Here is a 15,296-nt window from a genome sequence, read left to right on the forward strand (position 1 = left end):
CTATACTATACCATACTACACTATACTGAGCTATAGTATATGGGGCAGTAATATTCTATAATATACTACACTATACTAAGCTATGCTATACTAATTTTACACTATACTTTAGTAAATTATATTATATTATATTAGGCTATACTAGAGTGTACTATATGCTGTACTATACTGTGATGTATTTTATACTATACTATAATGCATTGCATTATGCTATACTATACTTATTTTACACTATACTTTAGTATACTATACTACACTGTACTATACTATACTGCACTGCATTATGCTATAAAATACTATACTATTCTATACTATACCATACTACACTATACCACACTGTATTATGCTGTAATATACTACGCAGTACCACCATACTGACTATACTATACTAAACTATTCGCCATACTATACTGCACTGTATTATGTTATAATATACTATGCAATGCTCCACTATACTTATTTTACACTATACTTTAGTATATTATACACTATACTATACTGAATTATGCTGCAATGTACTATGCTAACACCACACTACACTAAACTGAGATTTACTATACACTACACTGTATTGCACTATACTATACTAAAAACAATTTGACTGTATATAAAGTATAACAGATATTTGACACATATCTTCTATATGTTTAGTGAACAAGACCCTGAACATCATTTCTCTGAACTGAGGCTGTGAAAAAGGTAAAACAAAAGTTTCTGTTTGTATGATTTAATGAATAAACATGCATGTAGAGTTCAGACTCAATAGAAACCCTGGCACTGATTTAATGTGATTCAGAAAACAAACATCTCAACACAACTGACTGAACGCTCCTGTAAACATCCCTACGCTACAAATCCATAAAATTATCATTTGAGCTTTCATACATTACAAATGTCTGTATTGTAAGCTAAACATTGCTACCTGTAAGATCCTTGACCTGTCTGACATTTAAGTTGTGTTCTTTAAAAAATTTTATGACATCAATTCTAAAATTTAAAGAGCAGAATCATGGGAGATGCTGAGATGGAGTGTTTTGGCCCGGCGGCCATTTACCTCCGCAAACCAGAGAAAGAGAGGATTGAGGCTCAGAACGCCCCGTTTGATGCCAAAACAGCCTTCTATGTATCTGATCCAGATGAGATGTTCCTGAAGGGTACTCTTGTTAGTAGAGAGGGTGGCAAAGCTACCGTCAAAACTCAAAAAGGGAAGGTACGTTCAAAACTATAAACTGTGATGTTGAGAAGCTATTTACTGTTATTAATATCTCAAATTATGTCTAACTCATCCTGATAACTGCTGTTGTTTATTATCAGACTGTCACCGTCAAAGAAGATCAAATCTTTCCCATGAATCCACCAAAGTTTGACAAAATTGAGGACATGGCCATGATGACCCACCTCAATGAGGCAACTGTGCTGTATAATCTCAAAGAGCGTTACGCAGCATGGATGATCTATGTAAGTCTAACAACATCACTTTTAATACCTGTGATGAGGTTGATGTTGAACACACGTCTCTGTTTCAGACCTACTCTGGTTTGTTCTGCGCCACCGTCAATCCATACAAATGGCTGCCGGTGTACGATTCAGCTGTTGTGAATGCATACAGGGGCAAGAAAAGAGTTGAAGCTCCTCCCCACATCTTCTCCATCTCTGACAACGCCTACCAGAACATGCTCACCGGTCAGACACTCTTTAAAAAGTTTTAAAAAAAATAACAAAAGATTTTCAAGTGAACACAAAACTAAACCTAACCATTTTTAACATTCTAGTTTGTGTACGATTCCTCAGTGCACATTCATTCTAAATTTAAAATGTTGTAACGTGTAAAATCTCACCGTAATGAAATAACATGCTCTGCTACTAAACAACTTTAAACATTTCCTCAGATCGTGATAACCAGTCTATCCTAATTACGTGAGTTAAGATCTTTTCTAAAATGTATTTATTATTCATGAAAGCAATTCTATATTCATTTTACAACTACTATATTATGAATGTAAAGTGTCTTACATTTCCGTTTTCCCACTACAGCGGAGAATCCGGAGCAGGAAAGACCGTCAACACTAAACGTGTCATCCAGTACTTTGCGACAATCGCTGTGGCTGGACCAAAGAGAGCAGAACCTGTGCCGGGAAAAATGCAGGTTAGCAAACGCACATACTGTTAAATAATCAAAGTGTAGTGACAAAACTATTGTGAAGTAATTACTCATAAACACCACAGGGGTCGCTGGAAGATCAAATCATTGCAGCAAACCCCCTGCTGGAGGCTTATGGTAATGCCAAGACTATAAGGAACGACAACTCGTCTCGTTTTGTAAGTTAAAGTCAAATGAAATGCATTATCATTTGTGTTATACCTTTCCAAGATGGCAGACCTTCAAAGGTGTCCTAAATAATGTTTCAGGGTAAATTCATCAGGATTCACTTTGGGACAACTGGGAAACTGGCGTCAGCTGATATTGAAACTTGTGAGTAGCAACGTTTTAAAACCATATTTTTTCATTAAACAAGCATGAATATCAGTCACCTGAAGCCAATGTTCTCCTGTAAAGATCTGCTGGAAAAGTCAAGAGTAACATTCCAGCTGTCTGCTGAGAGGAGCTACCACATCTTCTACCAGCTCATGACTGGACACAAACCAGAACTGCTCGGTGAACACACATTTCATGCACAAATTCATGCATACTCATGCATAGATCCAATGTCTAAGAGCAGTGTTAATATAGTGCACATTAATTTTTTACAGAGGCACTTCTGATCACCACCAATCCTTATGACTATCCAATGATCAGCATGGGAGAAATCACTGTCAAGAGTATCGATGATGTGGAAGAGTTCATTGCCACAGATGTACGTGGTGGAGAACAACATTGTTATTATATATTTGCATGAGTTGAAATGATGCTAGTGCATAAGATAATGTATTTTAAAAACAACTTACTCGAGTGTTTACAACAAACAGACTGCTATCGACATTCTGGGCTTCACTGGTGAGGAGAAAGCATCCATCTTCAAGTTGACAGGTGCTGTGATGCATCATGGCAGCATGAAGTTCAAGCAGAAGCAGAGAGAAGAGCAGGCTGAACCTGATGGCAATGAGGGTGAGAGATGAACTATCTGAAGAGAGATGATACTTGTTTCACTGTACAAACATTAATTTACTGACCATTACCTGCAAAACTTTTTTTGTTTATAGCGGCTGATAAAATTGCCTACCTCATGGGCCTGAACTCTGCAGACCTGCTGAAAGCTGTGTGTTACCCCAGAGTGAAGGTTGGAAATGAGTACGTGACCAAAGGTCAAACTGTACCACAGGTGATGATGAGTAACGCAATCAATGTCTACTGAACAGACAAAATCTAAAATCTTCTTAGGTCTCAAACTCATGACCTCTGTACACTCTTTCATAGGTGCATAACACAGTCAGCGCTCTGTGCAAGTCAGTTTATGAGAAAATGTTCTTGTGGATGGTCGTCCGTATCAATGAGATGTTGGACACAAAGCAGTCCAGACAGTTCTACATTGGTGTGCTGGACATTGCTGGATTTGAGATCTTTGATGTAAGCACTGATAACTAATACGTTTCTAAGAATCAAATTATAAATGTAAAGATATAAGAGTGAGAATTTTCTTGTTTTGAAATGTCAGTACAACAGCTTGGAGCAGCTCTGCATCAACTTCACCAATGAGAAGCTGCAACAGTTTTTCAATCATCACATGTTTGTGCTGGAGCAAGAGGAGTACAAGAAAGAAGGCATTGAATGGGCATTCATTGACTTTGGAATGGACTTAGCTGCCTGCATTGAGCTTATTGAGAAGGTAAAAATAAACACTTGACAAAACAATGTTTATATTATGTACTTGTGCTTAAGCTTGAGTATTTCTCCACCAGCCAATGGGCATCTTCTCCATCCTTGAAGAGGAGTGCATGTTCCCCAAAGCCACAGACGTGAGCTTTAAAAACAAGCTGTACGATCAGCATCTGGGCAAATGTGCAGCTTTTCAGAAGCCCAAACCTGCCAAAGGCAAGGCAGAAGCTCACTTCTCTCTGGTGCACTATGCCGGCATCGTTGACTACAACGTTACTGGCTGGTTGGATAAAAACAAGGATCCACTGAATGACTCTGTTGTGCAACTCTATCAGAAGTCATCAGTCAAACTGCTGTCCTTCCTGTATGTTGTTCATGGAGGTGCCGAAGGTAAGAATGACAAAGCAAGCGATGACAATACTTGTGACATTTCTTATAATATTACCTAACTTGTACCACCTGCACACAAAACAGCTGAAGCTGCTGGGAAGAAATCAGGCAAGAAGAAGGGTGGTGGTTCATTCCAGACAGTGTCTGCACTGTTTAGGGTACGTTTGGCTCAGCAATAGGTGAAATGTTGTATTTTAAGTAAAGATTACTGTCCAAGTCAACACATAAATTTTGATTCTACAGGAGAACTTGGGCAAGCTGATGACAAACCTGAGGAGCACTCACCCTCACTTTGTGCGCTGCCTGATTCCCAACGAGACCAAGACTCCAGGTAAAGACTCCTGAGTCAAAGGTGCAATGATTGTTTAAGTTACTTTGGAGACTTATTGTCATCTCTGTTTTAGGTCTGATGGAGAACTTCCTGGTTATCCATCAGCTGAGGTGTAATGGTGTGCTGGAGGGTATCAGAATCTGCAGAAAGGGTTTCCCCAGCAGAATCCCCTATGGTGACTTCAAGCAGAGGTATTTTGTTTAAACAATCACAGTGTAACAATAATCTCACTACAAATACAGCCAAGACCCATCATTAATGTTTCAAAACACTTGATTTCAGATATAAAGTATTGAATGCTAGTGTCATCCCTGAGGGACATTTTATTGACAACAAAAAAGCTTCAGAGAAACTCTTGACTTCTATTGACATCGACCACACTCAGTATAAGTTTGGACACACCAAAGTATGTGATAGAAGTTTATTTTAAATCTTGAAGTCATTCTAGGTAGACAGAGACAACAGGTTTACTACCAGTTCAAATAAATTCTGTGGTGGGATTGCAGGTGTTTTTCAAAGCTGGTCTACTGGGTACCCTTGAAGAGATGAGAGATGATAAACTAGCAACGCTGGTAACCATGACTCAGGCTCTTTGTCGTGGATTTGTTATGAGGAAGGTGTTTTCCAAGATGATGGAAAGGAGGTACAATGCACTTACAAAACTGTTTAAGAAACAAATTAAATTAAATTAAATGGCTTCAAATAGTGATTTAACTGATGATATTTTACACAGAGAATCAATTTTTACCATCCAATACAACATCCGCTCATTCATGAATGTGAAACACTGGCCATGGATGAAGGTTTACTTCAAGATCAAACCTCTTCTGAAGACTGCAGAGACAGAGAAAGAAATGGCAGCAATGAAGGAGAACTATGAGAAAATGAAGGAGGATCTAGCCAAGGCACTATCGAAAAAGAAAGAGCTTGAGGAGAAAATGGTGTCACTCATGCAGGAAAAAAATGATCTTCAACTGCAAGTAGCATCTGTGAGTGCTGCAGTGCTTATACCCACATTTATAGATTTCAACAGGTTCAAGAAATTAACCTTGTCCTTATCCCAATGAATAGGAAGCTGACAATCTCAGTGATGCTGAGGAGAGATGTGAAACTCTTATCAAAAGCAAAATCCAGTTCGAGGCCAAACTCAAAGAGACAACCGAGAGACTGGAGGATGAGGAGGAGGTCAATGCTGAACTGACTGCAAAGAAGAGGAAACTAGAAGATGAATGCTCTGAACTGAAGAAAGATATTGATGACCTGGAGCTCACCTTGGCCAAAGTGGAAAAGGAGAAACATGCGACAGAAAATAAGGTTCACATTTAATCACATCTTCTTAACATGGCTCATGTGTTTATACTTGAGAAGAAAAACACTAAACAATGCTTTGAATTTAGGTGAAAAACCTGACTGAGGAGATGACCTCTCAGGATGAGACCATTGCCAAGCTGACCAAAGAGAAGAAAGCCCTCCAAGAGGCACACCAGCAAACCCTTGATGACCTTCAGGCAGAGGAAGACAAAGTCAACTCTCTGACTAAAGCCAAGGCAAAACTTGAGCAGCAAGTGGATGATGTAAGATGTTTAATATGAGAATAAGCCCATAAATCAATGAAAGAAATGTATCTGAATGTCAGAGATTCTAATGTACTGGCTTTTGTGGACAGCTCGAGGGTTCTCTGGAGCAAGAGAAGAAACTCCGCATGGACCTTGAGAGAGCCAAAAGAAAGCTTGAGGGTGATCTGAAACTGGCCCAGGAATCACTAATGGACCTGGAGAATGACAAACAACAATCAGACGAAAAGATCAAAAAGTGAGTAGAATATAGAATATTTGTAAATATAAACAAATACACATTTTACAAAATCTAAATTTTCTTGAAACAGGAAGGACTTTGAGATAAGTCAACTGATCAGCAAGATTGAAGATGAACAGTCCTTGGAGGTACAGCTTCAGAAGAAGATCAAAGAACTTCAGGTAATGTCTTTCATATGTTAAACTTAAGTACATAACTGGGGAATTCACACTACCAGTATGACAAGCTAAGTAGATATTTTAAAATCAGGCCCGTATTGAGGAACTGGAAGAGGAAATTGAGGCAGAACGAGCTGCTCGTGCTAAAGTAGAGAAGCTGAGAGCTGATCTCTCCAGGGAACTTGAAGAGATCAGCGAGAGGCTTGAGGAAGCTGGTGGTGCCACTTCTGCCCAGATTGAGATGAACAAGAAGCGTGAAGCAGAATTCATGAAGTTGCGTCGTGATCTGGAAGAGTCCACCTTGCAGCATGAGGCTACAGCAGCCGCTCTCCGAAAGAAGCAGGCAGACAGCGTGGCCGAGCTCGGAGAACAGATCGACAACCTCCAGCGTGTCAAGCAAAAGCTGGAGAAGGAGAAGAGTGAGTACAAGATGGAGATTGATGACTTATCAAGCAACATGGAGTCAGTGGCCAAATCAAAGGTAATCACAACTAGAGGATTAAATAAAAAATGTACATAGAAATAAAACACGGGTTAATCTTTTTTATTGTCTTAGGCTAACTTAGAGAAGATGTGCCGCACTCTTGAAGACCAACTGAGTGAAATCAAGTGCAAGAATGATGAAAATGTTCGCCAGCTCAATGACGCGAGTGCCCAAAGAGCAAGACTTGCCACTGAGAATGGTTAGTGTACAACAAAATTTTGTTTTAAATAAAACTGTTCAAAAGAATTATTAACACAAACCGGATGAACAGGTGAACTGGCTCGCCAGCTGGAGGAGAAAGAAGCCCTTGTTTCTCAGCTGACCAGAGGAAAACAGGCTTTCACTCAACAGATTGAAGAACTCAAGAGACATGTTGAGGAGGAACTTAAGGTAAAATCACAAAACATAGAGAAATATTTTTGCATTTCAAGAAAGCCAAAGTGACCCAGACTTCTACTCTTCTAACATATTCGATTTTAGGCCAAGAACGCCCTGGCCCATGCTGTCCAGTCTGCACGTCATGATTGTGATCTGCTCAGAGAGCAGTATGAAGAGGAGCAAGAGGCAAAAGGTGAACTTCAGCGTGGCATGTCTAAAGCCAACAGTGAGGTGGCTCAGTGGAGAGCCAAATATGAGACTGATGCTATCCAGCGCACTGAGGAGCTTGAGGATGCCAAGTACAAAAATGCACATCATTTAACAAGTAAATTATTGAGCAATTCACATCAGATAGACCAAGACATCATTTCATACAATTTCCCACAGGAAAAAGCTGGCCCAGCGTCTCCAGGATGCTGAAGAATCTGTTGAGGCTGTGAACTCCAAGTGTGCTTCTCTGGAAAAGACCAAGCAGAGATTGCTGGGTGAAGTCGAGGACCTCATGATTGATGTGGAGAGAGCAAACTCACTGGCTGCCAATTTGGACAAGAAGCAAAGAAACTTTGATAAAGTAAGGAAAACATGACATCTTAAAATCTAAACATTATGAAATTCATGAACTTTAATGATTACGTTTCTATTATTCTCAGGTGCTGGCAGATTGGAAACAAAAGTATGAGGAAGGTCAGGCTGAGCTAGAAGGTGCTCAGAAAGAAGCTCGTTCCCTCAGCACTGAGCTCTTCAAGATAAAGAACTCTTATGAAGAAGCTCTTGATCACTTGGAGACTCTGAAGAGAGAGAACAAGAATTTGCAACGTAAATGACTTTAATTAACATACCCTCAATGAAGAAGCATTAAAACTGTAACTTTAAGAACTGTATTTTTTACCTTTAGAGGAGATTTCTGACCTCACTGAGCAGCTTGGAGAGACTGGAAAGAGCATTCATGAATTAGAGAAAGCCAAGAAAACAGTGGAGGCTGAGAAATCAGAGATCCAGACTGCACTGGAAGAAGCTGAGGTAAAAGCTACAGTAAAACCATGCAAAAATCTGTTACTCTCCCTGTCTCACTCTTCTAGTATGTTGATGAAATCTCACTACTGTTTATCAGGGCTCTCTGGAACATGAAGAAACCAAGATTCTTCGTATTCAACTTGAGCTGACCCAGATCAAGAGCGAGATTGACAGAAAGATTGCTGAGAAAGATGAAGAGATTGAGCAGATCAAGAGAAATAGCCAGAGAGTGATTGATTCCATGCAAACCACTTTGGACTCTGAGGTCAGGAGCAGAAACGATGCCCTAAGAGTCAAGAAGAAGATGGAGGGAGATCTCAATGAGATGGAGATTCAGCTGAGCCATGCAAACCGCCAGGCTGCTGAGGCCCAGAAACAGCTCAGGAATGTCCAAGGTCAACTCAAGGTAATCTTCCTTTTGTAAAATGTTTAGTTGTCTGATTTAAAATCGAAGCATGAATAATTGACACCCTTAACCTGTGACAGGATGCTCAAATGCACCTTGATGAAGCCATCAGAGGACAGGAAGAGATGAAGGAGCAGGCTGCCATGGTAGAGCGCAGGAATAACCTGATGCAAGCTGAGATTGAGGAGCTAAGAGTTGCACTGGAGCAAGCTGAGAGAGGCCGCAAAGTGGCCGAGCAAGAGCTTGTGGACGCCAGTGAGCGTGTGACACTCCTGCACTCTCAGGTACAATGATTGTACAGTAACACTATTCTTGAGAACAGCTGTTTGAAGGTAACAGTGAGATTTCTGACTGAAGCTATTGATGTCTCACAGAATACAAGTCTTATTAACACCAAGAAGAAGCTTGAGACTGATCTGGTCCAGGTTCAAGGTGAGGTGGATGATTCAGTCCAGGAGGCCAGAAATGCAGAGGAGAAAGCCAAAAAGGCCATCACTGATGTGAGTTTTTGCTACAGACTACTATCAATATAAATATTCTTGGGCATGTGCAAGGGCATGTGCAAGCATTTCAATCCCAAATGCAGCTTTGATGTGTCTTTGTTCTAAAGCTTAGTTAATGATATTTGGCTCTCATTCCAGGCTGCCATGATGGCTGAGGAGCTAAAGAAGGAGCAGGACACCAGTTCTCACCTGGAGAGGATGAAGAAGAACCTGGAGATTACGGTCAAAGACCTGCAGCATCGTCTGGATGAGGCTGAGAGTCTGGCCATGAAAGGTGGAAAGAAACAGCTCCAGAAACTGGAGGCCAGGGTAGGTTTTAATGTTTAAGTGCTCATGAGTCCTGATCATGGTAATGATCATATGGGTCATTAAAACAAACAACTATTTACAGCCATGCTATAACAATGAGAAGGACACTTTACTAACAAAATATGGTTAGCAACAGCAACAAAACAAACCAAAAAGAGTTATACACAGTGACATGTGAAGTGACAAAAAGAGTGAGAAGTTCTGTACCATGCTTCTTTACTGAAGGTGCGTGAGCTGGAGTCTGAAATCGAGTCTGAACAGAGACGTAGTGCTGAAGCTATCAAAGGAGTGCGCAAATATGAGAGGAGAGTGAAGGAACTCACCTACCAGGTACATACCATCTGTACAGCAGTAACAACAGATGAGTTAATCTACAATGCTGGATAGTGATTTAACCTCTTTCACCTCTACAGACTGAAGAAGATAAGAAGAATGTGATGAGACTGCAGGATTTGGTGGACAAGCTGCAGATGAAAGTCAAGTCCTACAAGCGTCAAGCTGAGGAAGCTGTAAGTGGTGGTTTTGTGTTTAAACATTGTGACTTTGATCAACTTAAAATGTAATGAGTCAAATGAGAAGATCAAAAGTAATTAACAACATAAATCTTACTTTACAGGAGGAGCAGGCCAACACTCACCTGGCCAGGCACAGGAAGGTGCAGCATGAGCTGGAGGAGGCTCAGGAACGCGCTGACATTTCGGAGTCCCAAGTCAATAAGCTGAGAATCAAGAGCCGTGAGATTGGAAAGGTGAGCTTCACATGTTGTTACCATAACCGATTTATACACATTCATTAATTTAGTAAAATGCACAATAGGACCAATGGTGTAAGATTTGTAGCTCATTTTTATTGAATCCTTAAGTAAAATGTATGCATTTTTTTTTTAGGGAAAAGAATCAGCAGAGTAAAACCGAAATCCTGGATCACAACAAAAAGTAAAGTAGTCATAAAATATGAACTACCTGTAACTAATAAAAAGATGTTGTGTTCTTACGATTGTGTTATTACATTTTTTATGGAAACAAGTGATATGAGACATTACAAAAGACAAAAGAAAAGAAAACAAAAAAGAACAGAATGTGTTTGATAAAATATCAAAATCAAATCAAATTTAAAGTGCATTAAATAGTTATTGTTCATGTTACATTCCCGTTACCATTGCATTGCCAACTTGAGAATATTACGTGTTTACAGACAGAAAAGTTAACAAATAAAAGACATTTCATGGGGGAAAAGAAATAGGCATGTAGGTAAAGGCAAAGATGGGTACAAAAGGGAAAGAGACAAAAACAGATTCAGGGAGATTGTGTTGTTTCAGACTGGAAGGCAGGAAACAGCAAGATAGAACATGACTCCATTTCCATTGGATGGTAGGTCATAGAGAGGCCACTTCTAGAACTCAACATGACTTTGTCATGGCCTCTTCTTAATTCATAGACACTACCGCAGTGTTCACAAACAGTAACCCTGGAGTATGCACCTCAGTCAGCTATCATCTTGAAGCCATTTCAGTTTTATTTGCCAGACCCAGTGGGTTCCGTTGATAAGAAAAAAACATTTTAGTAGATAAAAAGAGAAAGGGACAGACTGTAAGGAAAAGAAGAGAAAGATTGACAAAGAATAGAAGAATAAATAAAATCAATATTGACATAATCAAATACTTGATTAAACAAGTTCTAAGATCTTCTTTGATGTAAGGGCTGACAAAGAAAATACAGATAATGAAACCGTGCAGAGCAGTGTACCACGTTATCACTTTTTTTAATCACCTACAAGAAATAACAGCAATTCGATGAGGCAGCAACATTTTTAAACCACACAGCTTAACTTCTGCTTTGTAATACTGCAAAGAATCCTTATGTTCTTACTTTACACAACTGTTACATATGCAAAATTAGGGTAAAAAATTTATTTTCTTACAGACTTATTTCTGATTAACCTACACACTCTCTTATTTCAGATTGTTCTATTTATCAATGGTTGTAATATAATTCCTGACTGCCTGAATTTCTAAAATCTGAAAGATAGGTTTCGTGATAATACTTGGTCTCCTGTATCTTTCCTCTCCTAATGGAGTGGAGTAACCAAACACATACCTTGTGCCTCTTATGGCATCTACTGTTTAATCATTCCAAATCCACTTTATACACTTGTTTTTACATGCATTTACAGTGGGTTTGGAAAGTATTCAGACCCCTTTAACTTTTTCACTCTTTGTTTCATAAGTATTCAGAACCTTTGCTGTGACACTCATAATTAACTCACATGCTGTCCGTTTCTTCTGATCCTCCTTAAGTTGGTTCTAGTCCTTAATTGGAGGCTACCTGTTTTTAGTTAAACTGATTGGACTTGATTAGTAAAGGCACACACTTGTCTATATAAGACCTTACAGCTCACAGTACATGTCAGAGCAAATGAGAATCATGAGGTTGAAGGAAATGCCCAAGGAGCTAAGAGACAGAATTGTGGCAAGGCACGGAGAAAGATGGGAGAAAGTTCTAGAAAGGTAACTATCACTGCAGCCCTCCACCAGTTGGGCTTTAAGGCAGAGTGGCCCCACGGAAGACTCTCCTCAGTGCAAGACATATGAAAGCATGCATAGAGTTTGCCATAAAACACATGAACAACTCCCAGACTATGCGAAATAAGATGCTCTGGTCTAATGAGACCAAGATTGAACTTTTTGTCATTAATTCTAAGTGGTAGCATCATGTTATGGGTTTTTTCAGCTGCATGGACAGTCTGAATGGTTGCAATTGAAGGAAAGATGAATGCAGCCAAGTACCTCTTCCAGAGTGCTCTGGACCTCAGACTGGCCCGAAGGTTCACCTTCCAACATGACAATGACCTTAATCATCTGCTTTTTTCTGTGCTTCCTCTTGTTTTTATTAATGTAAAGCTGTTTACATCATAGACTTAAACATATGGACGTAGTGGTCATGCTTTTAATTATGGATAAATATAATTTAAATGGGTGAGTTACAAAAACGTTCACCATCCCTTACAGTTGTCATAAGGCACAAAAAAGTTGGGCATTTTAACACAGGTGTCTATGGGAAGTGTTTTCTTTTTGAAGCCAGTCTCTAGCGGCCAGTCAATGAAGTGTTGGCTTCACAACAGAGACTGGAAGATTGACCCTTGGCTTACAACCAACTTTTTTTATATCAAGCTGGTGAAACCGGCCCTAGATGATTCATGACCCACATTTGGCCTCACAGTCAAACACTACAGCTTCTATTTGCGGATTTGGGCTCCATGAGTAGAAAGATCAAAGTTCATAAAACGGCACGCCATTTCTTGTAATGTGTGCAAGATGCTCCAATGACTAGAGATCTCTTTCAGCAGTGCACAACCCTACAGCAAAAACACTTACATAACACACATGCATGCACACACACATAAACACAAAACTTGATCAACAACCAACACATGATAAGGGGATGTTCTCTATTTACTTGAGCCATAATGGTTCAGCTCCTGGCAGACCCCCAGTCATGAATTATTCTTATGAAACTATGTAACCCGTTAAGAACCTGACACTATACATATCCAGATAAAAGTACTAAAAGGAAAAAAAGAGCTTAATAAAGAGAGAGAACATTATTAATACACATTTATTTGATGTGCTAAATCAGCTGTTTGTGTGCTCATGTGGTTTGGTTTGGTTTAGTTTAATCTAGTCTAGTCTAGTGTATAAGAGTTCATGATAGATTTTGCCTAGAAGTATGAAAACAATATTTTTTATTCAAGATCAAATAAATGTTTAAAAATAATCTTGATAATGTCTGCTTTGACTCAGAAATACCTGCATATCTAAAAATAAATGCAAGTAAAATTCATCAAAACTAACACAAATCCAAATGCTGAGTGTTTGGGTAAAACTTATCAAAGAACCTTAACTAATAACACAAACAATATTTGTTAAAAAACATAAGTTGATACGGATTCAATTTTTACGAGTCACATATTATGCTAGTGAATGTTTATAAAAGTTATTAAATACCTCAAATTATCACGACTTGCATATTAAGAGTCATGAAGATGAAAATAAATGATGCCCATAACAAATACAGATCTATAAATGGCAAAGCATTGCAACACGTTTACAGCAACTAACATGACCAAATAGAGCCGATGAATTCTGCTGTGTACACTGAAGCATCTCTATAAAAGTTTTCCTCACTTCAACAAGACCTCACACAGACCCCTCCATGGTAAGATCATTTACTACACCTGTATATGGTATAGGTTTGATTAATTATACCAAACCATACTACACTATATTGAACTATCCTATACTCAATGGTATTATGCTATAATACAATATAACATACTATATTATACCATACCTCACTACACTATAACATACTACACTATACTGAGCTATACTATACTCAACTGTATTATGCTATAATACACTATACCATACTACACTCTCCAAACACTACACCATACTTATATTATACCACACTATAAAACAATACTAAACTAAACATACTACACTGCACTGAGCTACCCTGTACTATAATAAAAAGATTTGACTGTATTTTAAGAAATATGTAATTCTAACAGATATTTGACAACTATCATCTATATGTTTAGTGAACAAGACCCTGAACATCATTTCTCTGAACTGAGGCTGTGAAAAAGGTAAAACAAAAGTTTCTGTTTGTATGATTTAATGAATAAACATGCATGTAGAGTTCAGACTCAATAGAAACTCTGGCACTGATTTAATGTGATTCAGAAATCAAACATCTGAACACAACTGACTGAACGCTCCTGTAAACATCCCTACGCTACAAATCCTTGAAATGATTATTTGTGTCTTCATACAGACTAGTACAAATGTCTGTAATGTAAGATAAACATGGCTGCCTAGAAGATCCTTAACATGTCTGACATGTTTTCTTCAATTTATAACACATGTAATTTGTGTTATTTAATAGTTTCAATTACTTTAATTTTGAAATGTGGAAAAAGATCATGATAAAGAATTAGAATGTGTTTCTTGCAGAGTATGAATGTAAGTTTAGCTGAAATTCAAAGAAAAAAATCATGAAGTACAAATACAGATTTTTAATTTCTATAATACTTTAGCACAAGTCATCAAGGGAGATGCTGAGATGGAGTGTTTTGGCCCGGTGCCCTATTTGATGCCAAAACAGCCTTCTTTGTATCTGATCCAGATGAGATGTTCCTGAAGGGTACTCTTCTTACTCTTCTTTGGTAAAGCTACCATCAAAACTCATAGTGGGAAGGTACGTTCAAAACTATGAACTGTAAGAAACTATTTCATCTTTTACTGTTATAATATCTCGAGTCATGTCTAACTCACCCTGATAACTATTGTTGTTTATTATCAGACTGTAACTGTCAAAGAAGATCAAATCTTTCCAATGAATCCACCAAAGTTTAAAAAAAATTGAGGACATGGTCATGATGACCCACCTCAATGAGGCCACTGTGCTGTATAATCTCAAAGAGCGTTACGCAGCATGGATGATCTATGTAAGTCTAACAACATCACTTTTAATACCTGTGATGAGGTTGATGTTGAACACACGTCTCTGTTTCAGACCTACTCTGGTTTGTTCTGCGCCACCGTCAATCCACACAAATGGCTGCTGGTGTACAATTCAGTTGTGAACGGTTACGGGGCAAGAAGAGAGTTGAAGCCCCTCCGCACATCGT

At 38.7% G+C, this 15,296-nt stretch overlaps 1 protein-coding gene across 1 annotated transcript in view; it reads left to right on the forward strand.

The window, feature by feature from the left end:
- LOC135748255 (uncharacterized) overlaps positions 1-10,595 on the forward strand; it is a 30,364-nt gene extending 19,769 nt beyond the window's left edge. Inside the window, exons 43-81 of the mRNA XM_073813625.1 lie at positions 1,001-1,210; positions 1,315-1,458; positions 1,527-1,683; positions 1,890-1,917; positions 2,035-2,146; positions 2,227-2,319; positions 2,410-2,473; positions 2,558-2,656; positions 2,752-2,855; positions 2,968-3,106; positions 3,202-3,320; positions 3,416-3,565; positions 3,654-3,824; positions 3,898-4,204; positions 4,289-4,362; positions 4,448-4,535; positions 4,609-4,726; positions 4,818-4,941; positions 5,042-5,178; positions 5,269-5,524; positions 5,607-5,849; positions 5,933-6,109; positions 6,202-6,347; positions 6,421-6,511; positions 6,600-6,989; positions 7,065-7,191; positions 7,264-7,382; positions 7,473-7,669; positions 7,758-7,941; positions 8,021-8,186; positions 8,266-8,390; positions 8,482-8,790; positions 8,871-9,074; positions 9,165-9,290; positions 9,432-9,602; positions 9,828-9,932; positions 10,016-10,111; positions 10,219-10,350; positions 10,490-10,595. Of these exons, the coding sequence (XP_073669726.1) occupies positions 1,001-1,210; positions 1,315-1,458; positions 1,527-1,683; positions 1,890-1,917; positions 2,035-2,146; positions 2,227-2,319; positions 2,410-2,473; positions 2,558-2,656; positions 2,752-2,855; positions 2,968-3,106; positions 3,202-3,320; positions 3,416-3,565; positions 3,654-3,824; positions 3,898-4,204; positions 4,289-4,362; positions 4,448-4,535; positions 4,609-4,726; positions 4,818-4,941; positions 5,042-5,178; positions 5,269-5,524; positions 5,607-5,849; positions 5,933-6,109; positions 6,202-6,347; positions 6,421-6,511; positions 6,600-6,989; positions 7,065-7,191; positions 7,264-7,382; positions 7,473-7,669; positions 7,758-7,941; positions 8,021-8,186; positions 8,266-8,390; positions 8,482-8,790; positions 8,871-9,074; positions 9,165-9,290; positions 9,432-9,602; positions 9,828-9,932; positions 10,016-10,111; positions 10,219-10,350; positions 10,490-10,510 (5,823 nt within the window). The 3' untranslated portion in view covers positions 10,511-10,595. The remainder of the gene's footprint in view (positions 1-1,000; positions 1,211-1,314; positions 1,459-1,526; positions 1,684-1,889; positions 1,918-2,034; positions 2,147-2,226; positions 2,320-2,409; positions 2,474-2,557; positions 2,657-2,751; positions 2,856-2,967; positions 3,107-3,201; positions 3,321-3,415; positions 3,566-3,653; positions 3,825-3,897; positions 4,205-4,288; positions 4,363-4,447; positions 4,536-4,608; positions 4,727-4,817; positions 4,942-5,041; positions 5,179-5,268; positions 5,525-5,606; positions 5,850-5,932; positions 6,110-6,201; positions 6,348-6,420; positions 6,512-6,599; positions 6,990-7,064; positions 7,192-7,263; positions 7,383-7,472; positions 7,670-7,757; positions 7,942-8,020; positions 8,187-8,265; positions 8,391-8,481; positions 8,791-8,870; positions 9,075-9,164; positions 9,291-9,431; positions 9,603-9,827; positions 9,933-10,015; positions 10,112-10,218; positions 10,351-10,489) is intronic.
- The last annotated feature ends 4,701 nt before the right edge of the window (positions 10,596-15,296 follow it).

Source organism: Paramisgurnus dabryanus, chromosome 24 (assembly GCF_030506205.2).
Source record: "Paramisgurnus dabryanus chromosome 24, PD_genome_1.1, whole genome shotgun sequence".
Taxonomy (NCBI): Eukaryota; Metazoa; Chordata; class Actinopteri; order Cypriniformes; family Cobitidae; genus Paramisgurnus; species Paramisgurnus dabryanus.